Consider the following 22,980-nt stretch of genomic DNA (forward strand, 5'->3'; position numbering starts at 1 on the left):
CTCCAATGACCGGGTGGGCTGCGCGGAAGTCCCGCCCACTGCTGGGGGGGTATTGTTGTGGGTGACGTCACGGACGGAGGATGCGGGCGCCCCATTGGCTCGGGCTCGGCGGCCGTGCGCTGGGATCTTAAAGGGCGACCGGAGCGCGGGCCGCGCCGGCCGGGCGGGGCCCATGGCCAGCACCAGCAGCCACTTGGTGAGTCCGGACAGCGGGGCCGGGGCTGCCCACCGGCCGCCCCGCGCTGCGGCAAGAAGTAGGCCCGGGGGTGGCCACCCGCTCCCCTCATGCTGCCGGGCGGCGGCGCGGTTTCGCGGGTGGCCCCGTCGCTTGCCGCCCGCTTGGGCGGGGAGGGCGGCCGGGCGAGCGCCTCTCTCTGCGGGGTCGGCCTTGGCGCTGCAGCTCTCGGTGCGCTTTCCATCCCCGTCGTCGTCGTCCCCCCGCCTCCTGGGTCGTCGCGGGCCTGGCGGGAGGGCCCTGCGCCTGCCCTGGCTCCGGCGGGACCCTAAGCTGAAGGTGGGCGGCGGCCCGGGCTGGGCGCGGCGGCGCGGAGGAGCCAGGCTGGGGCCGAGCCGAGGCGGCCGCCCCATAGCCTCTCGCTCTCGGTTCCGGGTGCGGGGCGTTGGCGCGGCGCTGGCGGGCCGCTTGCCCCCGGAGAGCCGGCGCCGCTGCCGGCGGCCCTGCTGCTCTGCCGTGGGAACGGACGCGTGAGGAGGGTCGGGGGGGTCGCGGAAGGGCGCCGTCCCGGTTGTTTACGTTCGTCTGGCAGAGAGAAACTAGCGTTTTGCGAGCAGGGACTAACGTCAGGTGAAGTTGTAGGCGATACGGAGAAGTGGCAATGGTGAAACTTGCCTGGCGCTGTAGATTCCCCGGTTTAGTTGGTGTAGAAATTCCCCTACGGAGCGAGCGTTTCTCGCGGAGCCGCCTGCCAGCTCTGCCTGGTGTCGGTGCGGCTGGCTGGAGGCGCGGTGCCTGCTGCCGTGCCCTGGCGTCTCGCGTGCCTCCCGTCAGCCGCGAGCTGCCGAGCCCTTGAAACTTTTTCATCGGTTGGAATTGGCTAAGGAGGGTCTTCCTCGTAGAGACCGGCATGGCTGCGTTGATTCCTGGAGCCCTGTTTTGGTGTGCTCTCCTCCTCGTGCTCTGCTTTTTTTCATCAGGGTGTTAACACATGATCGTGTTTGTTGTCTTGAGGATGAGAATCATTATATGGAGTAGCCCTACGGGTGGGGACAACGGGGACACACATGAAATACTGCACTGAGGATTATGAAATAAAGCAATGTTTGATTATTAAAGGAATTAGTTTTGCTTTCCTGCTGCTCATTGGCATCAGAGATGACTTCTGTTCACTTGGACTCTCTTAAAGAGGGAGTATGCTTCTCTTTGTGCTTCTGTCCTTTCTTGTTGCCTCTCTTTTCAGATTTTTCTTTCCAAAATACTTCAGATTCTGTTCCTTTTCTATATATAGTTTAAGTGCCCGTCTGTAAGAGAAACAGAGAATGAATGAAGAACAAAGTTGACAACCATTTTTGTTAAAACCAACGTATTTTTTCAGGGTAGCTTATTTTTAATTCCTTCTCTTCCATCCTGTTTAGTAATTCTTGGTTGGTTGAGTGCACTGACTGGCAGTAGTGTATAGACGTGGCTTGATTGAGCAAACCTTTTTGTAATTCAGAAGATATCAAATATTGGAAATTCAGTATTTCTAAGGCTCTGACCAAGTTACTGTTAACATTTGTGTAATGGAGATAATTACATTAATGAGTTCTGTTATTATTTTACTATAAATGCAAAAGAATGGGGGAGGGGGGGCAGAGCACAGCTTTGAAAAAAGTATTCTAGCATTCCTTTGTCAAAACAGTTAATTTTTATATTCTTGTGTGTGGGAACAATTCCTAAAACATTCTGCTATTTTCTGAACACATGGTACCGAAGAGGGAATTGTGCTTTCAAGAAGGAAACCGCTTTAGTGTTGCTTTAGTTGCAGGTGTTAGTGTAGTCTTAGTATTTGCTGTTAATGCCTTCATTATAAGCATATTTGGTCTCATATCAAGAAGTGATCTTCCTCTCAAAGAGTTTGGGAGAATGGTTGTTTACAGCTTCATTTTCAGCAACATCTTCACTGAAAGGTGTAGGTACTCGAGTGATTATTAGATTGTCAGTGTTTCTGACCTGACAAGAGCTATAGTACAGTCACATCTGTCTGAACAAAACTGCCAGCTTTCCCCTCCACCCCCTACCATGGAACTAATATAAACTATGCTTCTTAAATAATTGGATACTTAATAGAGTAAGCTCTGCATCTGTGCTAGGAATTAGACTAACCTATGGTAAGAGTTCTATTTGTAGTCATTTGTAGTTATAAAACTTCCAGACAGGCTTGAGGAGTTTTCCCTGCATGCCTATCTACTTAATATTCTCTTCTGTTGGGTTTCCAGCATAAAGCAATGACTAATCTCTGTCACTTGTGCATAGGCTTTTAACTGCGATATGTTTTCTGTAAATCTCTTCCTAAAGCAGGCTGCAGGAATAGTAAATAGTTAAAGACACGAGTATTGAGAAGGTGCTTAAAGGTGAAAAAATGGAAGAAGATTAAGAGGAGTAATTTTGTATGCATTCATATTTCTAATGTGGGAAGTGCTGGTAGCTAGTGGAAAGGAGAAGATCCAGAGAATAATCTGGGTATAATAGCGATGTTCAACTAAACAATCCACTGTGTGGATAGGCTTTTCTTTTTTTAAAGCAAATTATTCTTTGGGTTATTGGTCTGTTGCTTAGAGTGCTAGAAGTAATGTTTGTTTCATATAGCTCTTGAAACTCTTCAAGTAGATTACTGTAGCTGGACACTGAAAGACAACCTGCAAACTCAGGCTCATCTCACTTCCCTAAAGCAAATCAGTTGGAGGGCAGCATTGCAGGGAAAACTCAGAAAGGGATGCTGACTACTGAAGTACTTGCAGGAGTTTTGGTACAGAAGGCATGAAACAAGGAGCACAGTCACTTTGATAGGCTGAAAAAGGTAATAAACTTGCAAAGTAATAAAAATAGGTTTGGTAGATGAGGATGTGAAATGTTTTAGTAATACCTGTGTTTTAATATCTATTTTATCTAATATTTTTTTCCTAGAAAAGCTGTATGGATTTCTGTAGAACTAGTACATTTTTGCCATCATAAAATATACAAGTGAGAAATTCCTTTTTAATGTGGAAAGCTAAAAACTTAGTTCAGAAAACACTATATTTGAAAGATAAAAATCTTTCTCCAAGTTTCTCATATTGGAGCTTCCTGAAAAATTTGTATGAAGCCAAGGAATTACTGGTATTTCAAATGGGAAAACTTTTTTTGCAGGTGGCTAAGTTAGATTATGTGTTAGATTAATTAAGAAGCAAAAAAGGGGAAGGAGATGATTTTTCTCCCTCCTAACTTCCCTTTCTGACATCTTACAGGTAAGCTTGTGGAAGGTTGCTAAGGTCTAACTAAATTGCGTGAAAGGACTGAACACAGCGTGCACAAAGTTAGCTGTTTGTTTGGTCTAGAACCTTATTTTTTGCACCTTATGGATTCTGCTCAGCAGCGCTGTAGGAAATAACTGGTTTGTTGTGTGACTGAATATTGAAGCTGCTTCCTGCTTTAAAAGACAAGCTGTGAATACTTCAACTGGCAAATATTCTTTAATTCATTATGGTGAAAAATTGCAAGGTATAACTTGCTTAGCACATTCTTCTGGAAGGAAAGTATAAATTTGATGTTCATATTTTTTTTAGTGATCCTGCAGGAATTTAATTTACAGCTCTTGACTGTGCTGTCCAGCCTTTGTACACTCCATCTACGTACAGCCACTTTTGTGTAGCTGTTTCTCTGCTCTTCACCCGGAACTGTTCTTTTTGCCTCCTAGAACTGCTGGCATAGGAAGTCCTTTAGTGTTTGTTAGTGTGAGCTCTCATCCATGGTGCACAGAAACCTCTTAATATTGGTGTGCTTCATGTGATGACTGACAGTGTAGAATGAGATCTAGACTCTTGCCATTACAGATGGCTTTTGTTTTCTTGTGAGCTGGCCTAGATCTGTTTGTGTGAAATGAATTCTCAATGGCTTGTTTACATATATAGCTATTTGGGCCATAGGCTGACTTTAGGTTCTTAGAGATTTTTTTTTTTTTGTGGTTTCCTGTTTCTGATCTGTTTTGAGGCTCGGGGTGGCAGCAGGTGGGGAGGAGTAGGAGTGGAAGGAGGCCTTAAATAGTCTCTGGTCCTGAAGGTGCTTACAAGTTAAGTGCTTTGCTTAGTGGTAAAGGAGGTTAGAGGGTAACTGGCTGATATGCAGGTTCTTACAAATGCTTTCATTAGCTTTAATCCCTACCTGAATTTGGAATTAGAGTCCTGGAAACTATTGGCAGGAAATAACGCTGTATGGGTAAGGTTGTCAAATTTAGAAAAGAGCATTTGCATTAACTGAAATGTTTGGGTCAACACTGCTCTGTATGTGAGAAATTAATTTCTGTAGAAACAAAATCAGTCTTGTGGATAAAATACCTTTATTCTCTAATGAAGAGTCAAAACTTTCTAACGATGTAGAGTTGTTCTCTGTGCTTCTATTTCCTTGAGACTATTGGTTATATTTTTGCTAATATAACACAGATCTAATTTCCTCATTACTCATGGATTAACTGTTACAGGTTTACTGCAGAAAAGTAAGGAACTGGTGGTAGTGATCAGATATGAAGGAGGTAAAGTCTCAGAGCTGAGCTTTGTTTCTGGTGTTTTGAGATTATTTTATGTGAACTGTACATATGTCTCCCCAAACTTTAAAACACTTCTTTGTATACCATGAACTTAATGACTATGTACGTCCAGAAAGCTGAAGAAAAAAAATCAATTAATTTTGATTCTTCTTCAGAGTTAATCTTCTTGATTATATTTTGAAGATAGGACATGTATCTTCCAAAACTGGTCTCAAACATAAGGCAAACAACTGCCAACTAGATAGCAGAGTCTTTTTTAACAGCCTACTTGTGCCTTACAGTAATATAAGGAAAAGTCCCTGGAAAAAAAAAAGTCAAATTCTCATAGGCTATTAGAGCATGGCATTGTCAGGCTTAGCCAGGGCTTTTTGTGTGTGTGTGTGTATATATATATTTGGGTTTTTCCCCCCCCTCTGAAATAATAACTGTGTCTTATGGTGATTTATTGTATTTTCAACATTACCTTCCTATTACGGTAACTCTCCTTTAAAATTTGTTAGGGCTATTAATATATTAAGCAGACTACATCAACCTAAATTCTTTTCATACTTCTGTTTCCCACTATTGCAGAGGTCCCAGCCAGATTAGGTAGAATAGTGTCTCTGAAGAATTATCTGCTCCAAACTTTTCCCTTCCATTAACACTTACAGTCTTTATTCTTGAAATGTATTACCAGGACATTATTTTAAAATGTCTTCTTCTCTTTTAAATAGTGGTCATTTCTATCAAGATGCTTTGCTAAGAGATTTTTTGGGGAACAGTTTTATGCAGTGCTCAATGAATGCTTACCTTCCAGTGTTTGAGAGGTTTCAAATGACACTGTGCGAAGGTGAGCATAGTTGTTTTGGTGGGTCAGAGCCTAGACTTCTTTAATCAGCATGGCAGTCTGTTGAAACAACAAAGTAGCCCTTTTATATGACCAAATGCTTTTGAAATTGGCATGGCTTATTCATAAAAATGGTCTGTTAAGCAACAGTATTTTCATGTGGCAGCTTCCAAGATCAAAAAATTGCACTCCAGATAGGTGTATGACTTCAGATTCTTTTGCAAAACAAATTTATATTTAAATAGCTTTTGTAATTGAAATATGATATTTCAGTCTGTTCTTCTAAATGTAGTAATCGGTAACCATTTATGAATCTTTATCAGAGTATAGATTGTGACAAGTTTTTTGGCTTCAGACTGTTTTGCTGGCTGTAATGGTTGGCTTCTTCAAGACATGGAGTTGATGGGCAATTTGTTGGGTTATGAGCTAGATCTTAAGTTCTCTACTGTAATCTTTGCATACCATTTGATGATGAGGTTTGAAAGAGTGCTGATGCAGCTCTACACAACGTAAACACAAACTACTGCTACAGAAGATTAGAGTTTCATGTTAATGCTTTTATTAATATCTACAAATAACTAATACTTGGAGTAGGGTTTGTTTACTGCAGTGTGAAGAAAATGGCTTACTATGATCTTCAAAGAGTTCTCTGTAGAAAAAAACCATCCTGTTATCCCAGGAAAGTAACTTTGGCATCTTTGTAACCTAGTACGTTTTTTACTAAGTGCCTCATTTGTTTTTTTGGAAAGGAGTGTTTGTGCTTGGAAATGCCTGTTGATTTTATGTGTTTGGATTTTCTCTTAGCCATTTGAATTATCTGCCTTAAAGGTTGAACGAGATCTGTCATTTCAATATAAACTTTACTTCTTGTGATAGGTTGAAGATTAATCAGCTTGTTTAATTAACTTAAAAACAGGAGATGAAAAAAAAAGCCTTAATATCACCCCCTTTGATCAGTTTTTTTTTTACTAGGTTTTTTTAACTCTACGTTTTGCACTCTGCTGCACAGGTAAGTCGTTGAAGTATGACTTACCTAGTCTTCTCTCAGATGGAAACATTATTTGCCAATGTCATATTCGGTTAGAATTATTACTATTTTTAATATATTCCTTCTTTTCAATGGATGAATGTTGAGTGTGATTCTTTAAAGCCTTCGGCAATGTTTTCCTCCCTCAGATTTCATAATCTGAAAGCATACTTCTAAGTCAGTTTCCTTACTGTTTTGGTCTAGTGGTATTCCTTCCTGATTAGGGAGATATGTAATCTTCTGTAAAGCTAAAAGTGTGACCAGAGAACATGGTTTTTAAATACCTCCCAATTACTATGGTGCTGTAAGTTAGGGTTTCTTTAATATGGCTGTATGTATTTGAGTGTCAAAGTTAACCTGTTAGGTGGGCAAACATTTTACTGTACTGCTGAGGCTTAATCTGAGTTTTGTCCTGCTCATTACATGCTTGATTGTTATAAGACAGTCTGACAGCATCTAGTGGCACTTCAAGGCATATGAATGGTTTTTCTTTTGTTCTTCAGGCAAATATTTCAGTTCCTTAAAGGTAATAATAGTGTTGGAAAGTAGATGTTTTATTAAATTATTTAAATTATCTGACAAACTTCTAAGCGTATATTAGTGGAAACTGGCATACAGTGGAGTTTCATAAATTGAGTATATTGTTTCTATATCCACACATATGTACAATTAGTTAATAGAGACAGAATGCTGTTGGTCACTTTAGTCTGACAGTCCGTTTTTAGATAGAAGTCCAGGTCTTAAATAGGTATGAGCATATAAGGTATGAGAATTTGTTTACTGCAGTTTACGAAGACACACCATCTGTTATTGTTCTGGGTCGCCGTTATTTGTGGCAGTCACCCTGATGTAGCAGTGTACAGAGTTTATGAACTGTTGTTGAATATTGATTGGAATCACATGATAATAATTAAACTTCCTGCAAGCCACTCCTGGATGGGGTTAGTGCATAATGGGAAGTGCCACCTGTACTGGAAGGTGAGGCTGAGGCTTCTAGGTTTATTTTTGTTGTTCTGAATTAGTGTTTCTTTGTATCTTAAATTTTTTGTAGCTGAGCTACCCTGCTTTTGCCTACATTCTCTTTTTAGGTACTCTCTGAGGAATAGTTTGAGGACATATATTCAGGCCCATCTTAGTATATGACCTGATGAGTTGCTTTTTTCTTTTGGAATATGCTGGGACTTCCAGGGTGTGTTGCACTCTAGCCTTTGAAGCAGAGGCTGTCACAAGTAGGTGTTGGAGAACCTGGAGAAGGTAAACATTTTCAGTGTTGGATATTAAGTGGGAGGAGGCCAATGGAAAAGCTGTGCAAATACCTGTTAATTGCCCCTTATTATGTTCTCTTTCAGATACAAGATGTCAGGTGCAGTTGCTCCATCTTTGTCAACCCTCTGAAACACCAGTGTGCCATGGAAAGTATATACTAAATACAACTGCCTAGCTGTTCATTTTCTTCCCTTTGCATTTTGCAGATAAATCCTTAGGAGACCCCAGGTTGTCAATGTTTAAATTGTAAGCAATAAAAAATACATTTCAGTTTCAGATTTTTTGGCTTGTGTGACAATATCATAATGATTTACAAAACCTTTCAGGCCAAGCCTATCTTAACTTAAACTGTCTAGCAAAATCTCAGTGTTGAGAAGTAGCAGCAAGTTAGCTTTATCTCTAAAACTACAAAACACCTGTCTGATGAAAGCAATGACCTTCTCTCAATGTGAAATAAAGGACTTTATTCCTCCTTAATTGCACAGATAAATAGATGGATGTAGAGGAATTATAGGGTAATGAAGCTGGGTTAATTAACATTAATATACAGCTGTGGACTGGCTTCAGGGGGATGGGTTGGCTGATGTGGATCAGGTGCAGCTGTGGCTGGTTCCTGCTAAGCAGTTAAATAGCTCTAAGGGGTGTATGGAAGAGGAGCAGGTAATGAAGAGAGACCTGGAAGAAGCAGAGGGAGGAGAGAGAGCGTCCCAGACACAGCAGAGGCGAGAAGCAGGGTGGACTGGCTTGAAAAGGATGAAGAAACAGCACGGACAGTAGATGAACTTTTGAAACCTTGTGGGGGGTTGGTAGCTGTGCCAGGGCAAGGCGCAGGAACTACTTATTGAAGTTAACTTGGTATAGGGTGGTAAAGCCTTGTTGCAGCCAGCTAGTTTTGGTAGTGCTGTGACAGATGGACTCTATACTTTCACTTGAAGACAAGTGTATTAAATTTGGACAGTGAATCTTAGATTCATAGATTTTGGAAGATCTTCCTGTTTCTGTACTAAAAGGGCTATGTTTGGCAGAGAGGTAAAAGCTGAGACTGAATACTTGGACAGCTGGGGAGGGTATCTTATACTATATCATGTGGTATCTGCTTGGAAAGCCTCTCAGATTCCATTTGTATATGAAAAGATTAATTCATAGATACCCTAGAGTGCTATGTTGCTTTCTGAATCCTGTAATTTCTTAAGCGGACTTTGTTGATGTAGGGCATAGATGTTTGTGTTGGTTTTCTCCATGATAGCCTGTGACCTTATTATAATTTAGCCGAACACATGACATACACCACTCAGTAATTCTTAAATCCAGTAAGACTTGTGCTGAATTGCAGGTGACCCTAATTTTTCGAGTTCTGTATTCTCTGATACCACAAAGCTAAAGCAGTCAGATTCTTTAATAAACAGATTTCAGGAGCTTAATCTAGCCAGATGATTAGATGTTTTCACAGGAGTTCAGTGTCTTAATTTTCACCTGAAACTGTTTTGGTTTTGTTCTTAAAGGTTGCACAGTACTAGTGGCAGTAAGACTTTACTTATTCTAGCTGATACTTTCTGGTTTTGTATATTCAGGTGTAGAATAGCTTCAGTTCTTTGTCCACTTGTTTCCCACCATTATGCATAATTTCTTGAACCATATTTTAATTTGTAGTAATGTTTTGGTAGAAACAAAAGTAAAGTCTCACTGTTTGTCTAATTTACCAAAAGCTGTAGATTGCTTTAAGTTACACACTTTTGTTGCCAATTGGTGTGTGGTTTTTGTTTTGGGGTTTTTTTGCTCCCTCAGTCTTAGATTTGTGTAATTACTCTTCTTCTTTCAGGCTTTTTGGTCAATCCTGGTGTGAACTGCAATAGATCCTTGTTTGGGCGTGACTATTAAAGTTGTTTAGAATTTAACCAGTGTCACTTAGAATATGTTGTCCTACATTAATTTTTCTCAACAGTATTCTGTATTTCAGACATTATGTGATGTCAGGTCAAATCTTTTGTGGATGTCTGTCTGCATTATTTCATTTAGTAGACCTGTAATACATTTTATCATAAAAAACGTTTATAAGAGGATTGTGGCAATGTCCTAGCTTATACAGTCTCATCATCAGTGTTTATAACCAAAACAAATATACCAGTTGAGGTGTAGAGCTCATGTTGCTTTGTGTAAATAGTACTTCCTGTTAGCAAGGAAAAAAATTCCCCTATAGGTAAGTGGATGGAAGAGCTTTTCTGATCATGTCTCCCCTGTATCTTCATGCAGCTAAAGACTCAGTAATGAAGTCAGCAGTTAGACTCAGTGTTACCAGACAAGTGGCAGGTTAGGACCCTATTCACACTGACTTGCTTTGTAACAGGAATGAGATCATGCTAGTAGAGTTTCAGTGGTAGCACAGATATTCTGTCATCTTCAGGGTTCAGTATCATGTCAGTTAGGACAGAAGTAAAAGATACTAGAAGCTTTGGAACACAGAGTCTCTACAAGTATTTTTTGCTGCTGTTGATAAAACAGTATCTGGAAGCTGTGTTGCATATTTTGCTGTGAGAAAAAAACTAGTAGAGCTGCAGTTTTTGTGGTTGTACTTGCTTTAAAGCAGTGTGTGGTATTTGTGTGATGCATGCTATGTGCTTAGATATATTAAAAATTGTATTAGTAGTGCTTTTGTCAAAATGCTGAATTGCATTTTTGCAAAAAGGTATTGCAAGAGGTATAGGTCCTTCTAGGCAGCAGGGAGCTTTGCCTGTGACTGGCTTTTCATGCAGAGGGGAGCGAGGAGAGTATAAAAGGAAGAATGTAGTGATATGTAGTGGGCTTTTTGCAGTGGTTCAAGTTTCCTTAAAATTTATTTCAGCTGTTTGCAGGCAAGTGGGTAAAAGAACAATGTAAGGACTTCATGTCACGTAAATAAAAAGAAGCCTGATTCTAGTGACAGTGAAAATGAGTTAATGAAGATTTTGATGCATCTGATCTACAATTCCACTTACCTTCCACAGATTTGTTACTTTCATACTTACTAGGTTTTCAACTTCACAGTATGTTGCACTAAGAAGGAAAAAATTTCTATAAATTGGAAACAGCACCCTTGGGAAAGTGCTTGGGAAAGTAGGTAGCATTAGAGATTAGTTTTTAAAAGCGGATGTAGAATTATTAGATTAGTGGTGACCAGTGTGGTCCACAGTGATCCATGACGTGCAATAGGTAAGTCTGTTTTCACTGTGTGAGGGTCTCTGCTTTCACTGGCTTGCCAACTGAGAAACGTTGATAATTGCTGCAAGTAGAGCATCCTCAAGCTTCTGAGAACTGCAGGTGCAGTTCAGAAGGCTTTTAAAATCTTCAGTGATTGACTTCGTATTTCACTAAAAATGTCTGTATCTAACAGAAGCAGAATTTTAAATCTGATTTTTGCAAAAGAGTGCTTATGAGATCAGACTGGACGAGCTAGCCTGTGCTCTCTGGCATATGTGAAAACATATGCAGAAATATGTATAGTCTCTGCAGACATGGTTTTTTGGAGTCTTTCAAAGTAAAACTGACAAGGTAAATAATACAGGATACAAAATACTAAACAAGATTATGTGAAGTGTGGAAAGAAAAGTGTAGTGGTGATCTTTTCTATAAATGTCTGGATTCAACATACCTAATCGTGCATAGTTCTGGCACTTCTTGGGTAACTGATTCTTGAAATCTATTGCATATTCCTCTGTCCTTCTTGTTCTTAATCTTGACTTTCCTTTGCAAAAGTCAGGGGACTAATTGACGTTATACCTTGGCTGGAAATAACCTTCTCTTCCTACAGAGTCCTGTCTGTTCTTCCCTTAGGACTTCTCTATACTTGATATTCATTGTGATTTAGTTTCAGATACTGTGCAAGGAAATATACTGCATTCAACACCTTTTTCACCCTTTCTCTCAGTGCTCTCTGATGCTTTTGTGGTGGGTTTTTTGCTTGATTGTTTGTTTTTCAAGGTGATCTTGCTAGCTGCAGAATCTAATCAGATCTGCCACAATGCTGCTGCTTTATTTACCTGTAAACCCTCAGTTGCTGTAGAATAGCCTGACTGGAAGCCAGTTTGTCATTGAAATGCTAATATTTTGTCTGTGTGCATGTGTGTTATTTACTGTATTTCAATTAATAGGATGTTTCTCACATTGTCATCACCTCAGCTGTTGAGCAGTCATGCTTGTGTTGGCCTTGCTGCGCTCTTAATAGGAAAGAGTACAATGTTTTTAGTTCTAGTTACTGTTTATACAGGTTTATACAGGTTGCTGTTTGAGTAGCTGTTTGAAGGAAAGATTCAGTTGAGCTATGAGGATGCTGGTGACAGCAACTAGTTTGGGGAAAGTGTTAGCTACAATATCTGCATAAAAGGAACTGTGACCTACAGCACACATGCTGTAACATGCAATTTTCACAATAGCAGCATCAATATACTTTCTTCTCTTCAAAGGGAAGAGTGCTGCATAACTGATTCTGAGTAGGGGATGTGCTACTGTCTGGGGGAGTTAATGAACTTTTCAAAAAGCAAAATTCTGCCATCTGTCTCCAAGTCTGCCCTCAGCCTGTCCTCCCTTCTGTCCTCACAAAAGCTGTACAAAATATAGCAAATAGCTATCATTAGAGGCAGATTCCTCATAAGTCTCCCTTGTATCACAAAGCTTGGACACAGGTCTAATAAAAGCTGTTACCTGTTCTTGATCAGCTTGCCCTATTGGTGTAGTCAGTTCTTGGAAAAAGCCCTAAGGAGCAATAGAGATCCTGAAGCAGGTAGGCTGCACTCAGGTTGGAAAGGTGATACTCCCTTAGGCTTCTTGAAAGCTATTGTTTAGAGTAGTTGCTTAATAATAGTTGATTTTCTATCTTGTGGGAATGGGTATTTGCATATAATTTATGGTGAGTGGAGAAAATGAAGAGTTTTAACAGTATCCCTTTTGACCTTGTTATCTTTGTCTTAATTTAGAAGGTATACGTTTGCATGTTTAGAAATATGTTCATATCTCGTTGTTCTGTAGTGTCACTAAATGTGTAAGTGAAGTGTATTTCTGAATTGTATCTTACTTGTGAAAGATGTTTAGCAGTAAATGAAAGCTATTTTCTCCTACTGCATAGAGCACAGCCAAATGAGTAATTGCTAATGTGGGACCTGGGTGCTTTAAGCCCATGTGCATGATTGAATGCAAGTCCAATTCCCTTCTAAAGCGGTTTCTGATAGAAATGCAGAAAATTCTTCTGAATCAGATTGAAATTCATGAGATAAAAATTTGTGTCAGAAGCAGTGTTTATTTGAATATCAACATGAACTATGTTACAGACTAGGTCAGGGCTGTATAATACATCTGTTTTGAGGTTAGGATATTTTCATTGTCATATAGTTTCATTCTGCTGGACATACTTTAGAATACTGAGATTAAAAAATAATATTCAGATACAGTGTTAACTTTCTTAAATATTCCCACTGTTTGTGTACCAGGTTTTATTGTCAGAAGTAGTTCAGCAGAGCTCTCCTACTGTCTGTGTTTTCTGGCCAATTTCAGGTAAAACATTTGAAGTAGAATAGAGTAATGGAGGGTGTTACCAACAGGGAGGGAAACAGCTTGACCTGTTTCCTTGGTCTTACTTGGGAAAAATTGATAAAAGTATACCAAATGATGGTTTGATTTGTATGTTATAAGAATCGGTATTTGGAGTCTTACCTTCATGTACTTGCTGTTTTCTGGGCAATATCTGGTTCTTTTTTTTGGAATCGGGATGTCTTTATGTGATCATATGTACAATATAAATAGTGTAATCTTCCTTGTTTTGAAAGGTCATGAACCAGAGCATTCTTCAAAAAAAGAACTGAATATTGCTGATTAGTAAACCCTCCAACTGACCTGCCTTTTCTATGTTGTTCCTGCTTTTCTTCATGTCCTTTCCCAATGTGTATTAAAGAGAAATACTACTGGAGAAAGTGGGATTCCAAGTAAAAATGTAGGAATATATCCTTGGTCTCTATTAAAGTTTTCATGCTTTACTTGCTCATTTGCAGTTCATCATAACTTGGATCTCTAAACTAATGTCACTTGTGAATACAGGTGTTGATTGCATAACTAGATAATTCTTTTAATTTCAGGAAGACTGTTACTTGTTAAGATTGGACGGATGGCTTTGTCTCTGAGCATGAAATAAAGTTTAATAGATCATGTTACTCACAGGAGAATGTACTGTGAAATTTGATACCTTGGTGTCAGGGAGCATTTGAGTGTGGGGAAAAAAAAAAAGCATTCTTAAAGTGTTCAGACTTTTGACTTATGGCTATTTGTATGTGCACAGCATGACCTAAACAGAGTTGTTTATTTTGGAAATGGCAGCTCTTAACTTGTGAAATACTAACACTCCCTCCTAAAGACATTTTAGTGATAACCCTTTCAAATAGAAGTTTGTGCTGATTGTATGGAAACAAGGTGCAGATGTGTGTGGTAATTATTTGAAGGTATGGGAATAAAGTTTCGTTTCTCTTTTGCAGTATGATGCTGTTCCACTCCAGTCTAGTGTGGTGTTATGCTCCTGTTCATCCCCATCAATGGTGAGGAACCAAGCAGATTCCAGCACTCCATCTGTCATTTCCACCTGTGGCAGCAGACAGGGATCTAACATGGAGGGCACTGCAGCTGAATCAAGATCTAGTTCAAACTCCTTGCAGCAGCATACAGGACAGCAGCCTCCACAGCCTCGAAAGAAACGACCTGATGACTTCAAATTTGGGAAAATTCTGGGTGAAGGATCTTTTTCAACGGTAACTTTACTTTCTATAAAAAGTGCTGAATTTCTTGGATAAACTTCAAAACTTGCTGTGAAAGTAATATTGCTGAGATTTAAATCTGGAGGGAACAGCTTGAAGAGTAGATGGGTGGGACATAGTGATTTTAACTGTTAAAATTAAGTGTTGCAGTAAATATGGGTGCTGATTTTTCAAGTACCTTTTAAACTCCTCAGAAGTTCCATTGTGTCCTGCTGACTTGATGCTTGGATTTTTAGGAGACATTGCTTTCTAATGTAAGTTTGATGTTATATTGGGTCATGTTAAAATTTTATGATAGAAAGGATTGGAGCTGGGCTAGGATTTTGTCATGGTAAGAACTTCTACAGCATGTCTTATCTGTGGCAGGAGCTACTGCCAGATGCTTAGGGAAGAAAGTAAGAACAGTGATAGTTCTCCAATGCTTTCTCAACCTCTAGTGTCATGGCCCTCAAGGACTTAATGAGCCACAGTTAATATATTTGTATTCAGGAGCCTAAAATGATTGTTTCTAAGTAGCCTTAAATGGATTGTTTCTAACTTGTCACATCCATGGCATTGCACAAGAATTAATTACTTGTTATCCTAAAGAACCCATGAAACAATTAATACTTTCATTTGATGCTTTTGTAGTTGCCACATTGTAAGGCAAGTAGTATAATATTTCTGTATCTTTTTCACATGTTGTTTCTTGTATATATTTTTTGGTTGTTATCTCTAAATACTGGGCTTTTCTGGTTCTTCATGTACAGTCTACTGTGGTGTTCAGGAATCAGGCCTCTAGCAGTCATCAAGAGTAATCTGCACTTAAGTACATAGTTTGTAATTTGCAGGTTTCCCTAAAGAACCCAACAGAGTTGCTACCTCTTGGGTATATCAGAACACTTTTGCTTCAGTGAGACACTTTGTTTCTGTTTGTGGTCTCTGAAAATTAGTACCATGTTCCTTGTAAACAGAGGCATCCATAGCGCCTAGCCAGGCTCCAAATAAACTTCTGGTCCAGCATTCTGCTACCTGTTCACTGGTAGATGGCTTTTTTGGACCCAGGTCTAGGTAGCACAAATGCATTTAGATGGGCAGCAGGAGAGAGACAGAATACTGTGAAAATGTTAATCCCTATGTAGCTTTATTCTTTTGAGTTTTACAAGTAGACTTTCAGTTACCGTAATCATCTGAGCCTCAGTGCTAGAGAGAGCATGTTCAGGAGTTAGTTCTTCCTGCTTGTCACCACCTCTGTCAGCTTAGCAGTTCTGGTCTGTTACTGTGGAGCTATGACTTTAGAAACTGACCAGTAGTTTTAGGGATACCTTTTGTAGTGATTAGACTTCACTGGAAATGCATGCTTGTCTGCTTTCCATGGCCACTGAACAGGTCACAAACTGTTGCTGAGGGGGGCCTTAACAGTACCTGCTAATTTTTTTTAAAAAAAGTAATGCAATCTTCAGCAATATCTTTTTTTATTATTATTTGAAACCCTTAAGCTCAGGATAATGACTGTAGCCTTCACCCTATAGACTGCATCCTTGAAGAAGGAAACTTGCTTGCTGTTCTTACAGAATCACAAAAGGACTGAGGTTGCAAAGGGCCTCTAGAGGTGATCTCATCCAATTCCTATGCTCAAGCCGGATCACCTAGAGCCAGTTGCCCAGGACCATGTGTGGCTGGCTTTTGAGTATCTCCAAGGATGGAGATTCCACAGCCTCTCTGGGCAACCTGTGCCAGTCACCCTCACAGTAAAAAAGCATTTCCTGATGCTCAGATAGAACCTCCTGTGTTTCAGTTTGTCCCACTGCTGAAAAGAACCTGACTCCATGTTTACACTTCCCCTTCAGATATTTGTGTGCATGGGTGAGATTTTCCCAGAGTCTTTTATCTAGGCTGAATAATCCCATCTTTCTCAGCCTTTCCTCAAATGAGAGATTATCTGTTAATAATCTTTGAGGTCCTCCTATGGACAGTCTCCAGTAGCTCCATGTCTCTGTTTTACTGAGGAGCTCGGAACTGGACACAGTACTCCAGGTGTGATTTTACCAGTGTTGAATAGAGGGGAAAGGATCACCTCCATCAGCATACTGGCAGCACTCCTCCTAATGGAGCCCAGAATACCATTTGCTGCCTTTGCAGTAAGGGCACGTTGCCGGCTCATGTTCAAATTGGTCTCCAACAGGTCCTCTGAGTCCTCTTCTGCAACGCTGCTTTCCAGCCTGTCAGCCCCCAGCATATACAGTTTCATGGGATTATTCCTCCCTAGGAGGAGGAGTTTGCAGTTCAAAAAAGGGAACTGCATGAGAATCCTGCCTGCTCATTTCTCCAGTCTGTTGAGGTCCCTCTGGATGGCAGCAAAACCCTCTGATGTATCAGCTCAGCACTAGAGCTCTTGTTCTGTGGGGCATGTATCTTTGAGTTGTTATCAAAACATCTTTTTAAAATGCGTATACTTTGTTTTTGTTAAACGTGGTTGTAGATTCAGAGATCTGGTTGTACTCCCCAAGATCTTCACTAATATCCTGACTGAAAAGCGTTAATCTCAAAAAAGCAGGGGCCTTTGTGCCTCCCATGACAGCATCTGTTATGTGGTGGCAGAATAATTCTGATATTTGGGTGGCAGGCATGTTGTCCTGCTCACCGCCTTTTATATGACTGGTACGTATTCCTCACCATCATTCCTTGGTTTTGTCTCCACCTGTAAGTAAAGCTCCTCTTTTTAAGAAGAGGGAGTTCTAAGAAGTGTGAGGGTCTGGGCAAAATCAGTTTTTAAATGCAGATTTAATCTCTGGCAACCTGAAGTATTTGTTGACCATGTCAGCCAATTATGTTGGCAATTATTTCTGCTTTGTAGTCTTCTGTTGAGGATTGTCTGCTCTTGCCATCTTACCTTCCTCCAGTTTGAGACATTTAACTACACTTCTTGCCTTGCTGTTGTCTGAATTAGCAAGTTAACACATTTATATGTTCTGTGAATGTTTTTGTGTTTGTTTTGGTTTTGGGTGTTTTTTTAAGCTGTTGAGGTCTAATTCCTTTCTATAGAATCTACATTCCTTATTGATATTACTGCTTCTCTAGGGTGCATAGGATTCAGGCCCCTGATAGCAGAGATGTGGTATTAACATGTACCTCTGTGGGATTTTTTTCTTTTTTTGTGCGATTCTGCTGGGGTTTTTTGTGGATTATTAGTTAGGAAGAAATTAGGATATATGGTATACTTGTATTTGTTCAGTGAGGAAGGGACTTGAGCATACCCAAGTACTGATGCTAGGAGGTAAATACTCAATCCTGTGTACTTAGAACACTGCTGTTCAATATCAGTGTGACTGTGTGGGTAATACATCTGAAATCTAATGGTAAAAAAATTTGATACTGCGCAAGGCTGGAGGAGAGTCAGTCTTGGGAGTTGTACAGCTTAATTCAAGTTTCAGAATTATTAGCCAAGGTATATTTTCACCTGTATCAATTGATCCCTTCTGCCATCTGTGGACTCTATGTGTGTATAAACGGGCAAGATTGCCTCTTGGATTTTTTTGTTTACTGATGGCACTGAATTGTTTTATGAAAATGTATAAGGATCAATTTCCAAAATGCAGAAAGTTAGCACTATATATCTGGATATTTATTTCACTGACTTTCTGTGACCTGCTGCTGGACCATCTGGTGGTTACCCAGTCAGATGTACATGTCTTTTAACAAAACAGCTGGTGTTAGGCTGAACCAAATTTCTGCAGAAGTTTTGCTGAAGCCAGCATAATATGAACACATGATGAAATATTTTGTTGATTGGAGTTGTGATAGCTTATTTTGTACTGTCAGTATTCTAAATACCTACTGGAAGATCAAAATCAATGTTAGTGTATGCCTTTAATGAATGGTTAACAATTTTTTTTTTTCTCTTCTCTGGCAACAGGTTGTCTTGGCTCGAGAATTGGCAAGTTCTAGAGAATATGCCAGTAAGTATTGACTCCTTCAACATGAACTTTTAAAAAATACAGTATCAGCATAGTTATGTTACCAAACGCTTGTTCAAAAGACAGAATCAGTGGTTTTATGATAATTTTCTTACCTAAACAAAAAAAGACCCAAAATTACTTAGATGGACTTCATTTGGTTGTACCCTCCGCATTTTTTTCACTCTGTGTCTCTTTTTCATTAAGTTAAAATTCTAGAAAAACGTCATATCATAAAAGAAAACAAGGTGCCATATGTGACACGAGAGAGAGATGTAATGTCCCGTCTGGATCACCCTTTTTTTGTGAAACTCTACTTCACCTTTCAGGATGATGAAAAGCTATGTATCCTTTGTGTTTTAAAACTTGCTGTAACACTTCCTTAAAAGTAACAATTCCCAGTTTTGCTTCCTTTGAAATATTGTCTAACAGGAATGATGAAAATAGCTTGGGGTATTTAAGATATCTTAATGTTTCTGATGCAGTTTTTGCACTGATGCTTTTAATAGGAATTAAGCAAAGAGAATGAGCGTGCCCTCTCAAAGAGAAGAGTGGGTGGCTTGCAGGATAGGGGAGACTAAAAACAGTAACTTATATTGGCCATGTGGTAGATACTGAAGGGCAGCTTGCAACCAATCTAAACTTAAAATAATTTAGAAAAAATAATAATTGGGCGGTGTATGGAGAAACATTTTATAAATGTTTTATTTCTGATATATACAGTAAAACACTGCAGTTCCTGTGTTTAAAATATGGGCAACCAGCTGTATTTACTACCGTTCCTTATTTGAACAATTAGATCTATTCATTTTTTTTCTTATGGAAAAAAGTACTTGCGGAATAATCTGAGATGGGAAGCTGAAACTCTTCTGTTTGGGCTATTGTTCCCCAAATTCACTGCGTAGCAGTAATTGCCAAGTGCAGTTTCATCTTGGAAGCTCATTGGTTTGCAGTTAGCTTTTTTTTCTTGTGAAGAAAATGTTAATCATGTGCATTTCCTAAACTTTGATTTGGCAGTGTCAAGGGTAAAAGAATAGATCAGTCTGCTTCTGGGGTCAGTAAGAAGTTGTGTTTTTCACAGAGTCTGCTGGCAGTGCTAACAGGCACTATGTATGTGTCTGTGTACACCCATGTGCAGGCATGCATTAAATAGAACTTACAGGGGCTCTCCTTTATAATGTAAACATTTGCTCATTGAACACTGGGCTGACTTTGGAACTTTGCAGATGATGGGGCAGTTTTAAACTTAGGTTGAATGCTTATAATGACTGTTTATAGTTTTCTTTGAGGGCAGTTATGTATACAGTTCAAATGAATTATTCAGGTGACTGTCTGGAAGAAGTACAAATTTAACCCTTTATGATGTTGTTGCTATGCTGAGAGATCGGACCAGAGCCTGTGTCCTGGATTGTTAACATATTTAAGAAATTGTTTTGGATTGCTACCATGTGGAGTTTCAAATTAACCAACTTCACTTCTTTCGCCATTGCTCATGTATTTTTAGTAGTATTCTTGTCTTTGGAATGAGGTGTGGGGATTTTAGTTGTAGAATGGTTTAGTCATAGACCTTAACTAACATTCAGATTTTGGGCTTAGCTATGCCAAAAACGGAGAGCTGCTAAAGTATATACGCAAAATTGGTTCATTTGATGAGACCTGTACAAGGTTTTATACTGCTGAAATTGTATCAGCCCTGGAGTATTTGCATGGGAAAGGAATAATTCACAGGTAATACAAAGTTGAAACCAACATGTATTTGACTATGTACAAGGTGTTTTTTCTAGAAATATTCTTTGTGAAGTCTAAAGCAAGTGTGGATTTTGTAGAAAGCTAATGAGAGCATAATAGCATTTGTTAGCATTAGTGCTGCTGTTAACATAGGGAGCTAAACAAAGAAAACTTTAGGAGGATAGTCAATCTCTGTTACTAGACCAACTGTTCTAGCAGGAAAAAGTAAGAAAACTTTTTGGCCTAGAATTAATATTACCAAAAGCTCATTTTTTTTCAAGCTTGATCAGTTGGTGTAAGAACAGAAACTGACTTTTTGTTTAACTAATTTTTTTCTGTTGTCATGTACCAAAAGTAACTAGAATTCTGTTGGTGTATGAATTCATGTGCAGCATGTCATCAAGGAAAGTAAAATTAACGTATGTCAGTTTTCACTGATGAACAGTTGCCACAGAGCCGAACAATAACTAGGGAAACAGTGAAATTTAGCAAAGTTTTTAATAGGACCTTCACATTTGTTCTTGATGTAATTATATTGTCTGGATAAGCATGTTTTGTCATACATGTTTGTTAAAAACCTAAAGCTCTAAGTGTGAGAAAGCTGAGCTGCAGAGTTTTTTGGGTAAGAAATCTGTTTTGTCTATTGGTTCCCAAGCAGTTGTTACAGAACGGTAGATGCTAGTTGGCAGAAGGCTGGCTGGTTGTAATTCTGGTAGCATTATTTCTTCTTTCAGTTATATTTAAAAGGACAAAGTATTTTCCTAATACTTTTCTGTGAGGTAATTTGGAAAATAATGTAAGGGGGCTGGACGTGGGGAGTACTAAAAGTATAAAATTTTCTACAGTGGGGAAGGAAGTTCAAGAAGTCCCAGTTTCACGTTGATTATATAGGCCATGTGTTAGGCTGGGAGAATACTTATGAAATGAGTATAGCATCATTGTCACTATTACTAAGCCTGTATTGGAAATCTTGGTTTGTAAAAGAGCAGCTTTGTATTATGTCTTCGTATGCTCACTAAGAGAACAGTGAAATTGTGCAGTTAGAGAACTTATTATAAAGTTTTTTTAATTATAGACCTATAGCTTTAGCAGTGCCTGAAAGTTCTTGGGATTTTCTGCTACCTTTAAAGAAATATGACATGAGATAGAATCACTTTAAGATGCCAGGCTACTCTGGAAAAGTTACTGCAGATACATCTTGATACATAGAGAGATATATAGCTATATCCCAGATCCATCATGCAATATTAATTAACTGTACGTATATGTGTGCATGGAATACAGTATATATGCGTACAGATGTATATGTAAAAAAGAAAAACAACCCTGCACAGAACTGTTAAAAAAGTTCCATTCCATTCATGAACTTTCTACTTCTCTCCAAGAATAGTTACAGAAAAACGAACGGGATTTTTATGGCTTGTGTATCATAATTAGTTAATTGCAATTGCTTTCTGTGGTACTGCACAGACTTTAAATTGTGCCACTTTTCAATGATGGTTTTCAACAATAGGAGGCGGTATTGAGGGATATAATGCTGCACAGTGGTTGATGGAAACAGCTTTGAATTTGCACTGATTTTTCTTAACAGTTAATCAAAACAATTCCCATGCTTCCAGATTGCTTTATGAGCATCCAAAGATACTTCTTAGGAGGGAAGTATGTAGTCTTTTCTTGTCAGTTGAGGAAACTTGGTGCAAAGGAAACTATACCATAGCAGTGTAACTCAATGCTATTTTTTATTTGTTGCTAATGAACCTCTTGACATCTAATTATGTATTGCTGTATATTGTGTATATGTTACCGTGAGGTCTGGTTTTGTTCAGAATGGGAGGCAGTTTGAAATACAGATTATACATGGATTTATGTGTGACAAATGTAAACATGCCATTTACAGTTCTTATCTGTTGTGGACGTTTGGGGGGGGTGGGGGGGTGGGGGTGGGTGGGGGGGGTGGGATGGAAGGTGGTTGCCATTGTTTGACTGAAATTTTGCACTGAGTAAACAGGCCTAGAAGATCTTACTGCTGTATCAATTTGTCAAATGTTATTTAAATTAAGGCTTGTGAGTGAAGGGTGGGGTGTTTTGGTTTTTTATGGAGGTGGTTGTTGTAGTTGTTGAACAAGTGAGATGCACAGTAGCTTAGGTTTAAGATTATTCTTCATGCTTTTTTATAAAAATGTTAATAGTCTTTCCAAAATCTTAGCAGTGTGCATGATGACAGGTACAAGTCAGAGCAAAGTGGACACAACAACGTTTATAGAATGTCTGCATAATTTATGGTAGCATGGTGTGCATAAGTCACTAGGCAGTTTTGCAACTTTTAATTTGTGTGCTGTTTAAATATAAAAATCTGCCTTTTCCAGGGATCTTAAGCCAGAGAACATCTTGCTAAATGAAGACATGCACATTCAAATAACAGACTTTGGAACAGCAAAAGTATTACCTGCAGACAGCAGACAAGGTATGCCATTACATACTATATGTGATACAGGTAACTGTAGCAACTGGTCCTTTGAAAATGTATGTATGTTGTATTTACCAAATTGTAACCTTCAAATATCATTACCTTTTCTCTAACAAATTCACAGAGATCTTGAAATTGTTTTGACTGTCACTGCTTAGATTATGTCAGAAGAGATAATACTTGGTGTAGTGGTATAACCAGCTAGATCACCAAATATAGTGGGTA

General features: G+C 39.2%; 1 protein-coding gene across 6 annotated transcripts in view; it reads left to right on the forward strand.

Annotated features, from left to right (window-relative positions):
* Positions 1 to 22,980, forward strand: part of PDPK1 (3-phosphoinositide dependent protein kinase 1) — a 37,758-nt gene that overhangs the window by 2,756 nt on the left and 12,022 nt on the right. For 2 of the 6 annotated variants that reach the window (XM_055803446.1, XM_055803450.1), the window contains exons 2-6: positions 14,350 to 14,619; positions 18,521 to 18,563; positions 18,768 to 18,905; positions 20,144 to 20,288; positions 22,655 to 22,752. In XM_055803446.1, the coding sequence (XP_055659421.1) occupies positions 14,350 to 14,619; positions 18,521 to 18,563; positions 18,768 to 18,905; positions 20,144 to 20,288; positions 22,655 to 22,752 (694 nt within the window). Of the gene's footprint in view, positions 1 to 42; positions 197 to 298; positions 515 to 7,941; positions 8,105 to 14,348; positions 14,620 to 18,520; positions 18,564 to 18,767; positions 18,906 to 20,143; positions 20,289 to 22,654; positions 22,753 to 22,980 lie in introns of those variants that run through there. The other 4 variants (XM_055803447.1, XM_055803448.1, XM_055803451.1 and 1 more) reach the window with 4 other exon arrangements.

This window comes from Falco peregrinus, chromosome 5, assembly GCF_023634155.1.
Source record: "Falco peregrinus isolate bFalPer1 chromosome 5, bFalPer1.pri, whole genome shotgun sequence".
NCBI lineage: Eukaryota > Metazoa > Chordata > Aves > Falconiformes > Falconidae > Falco > Falco peregrinus.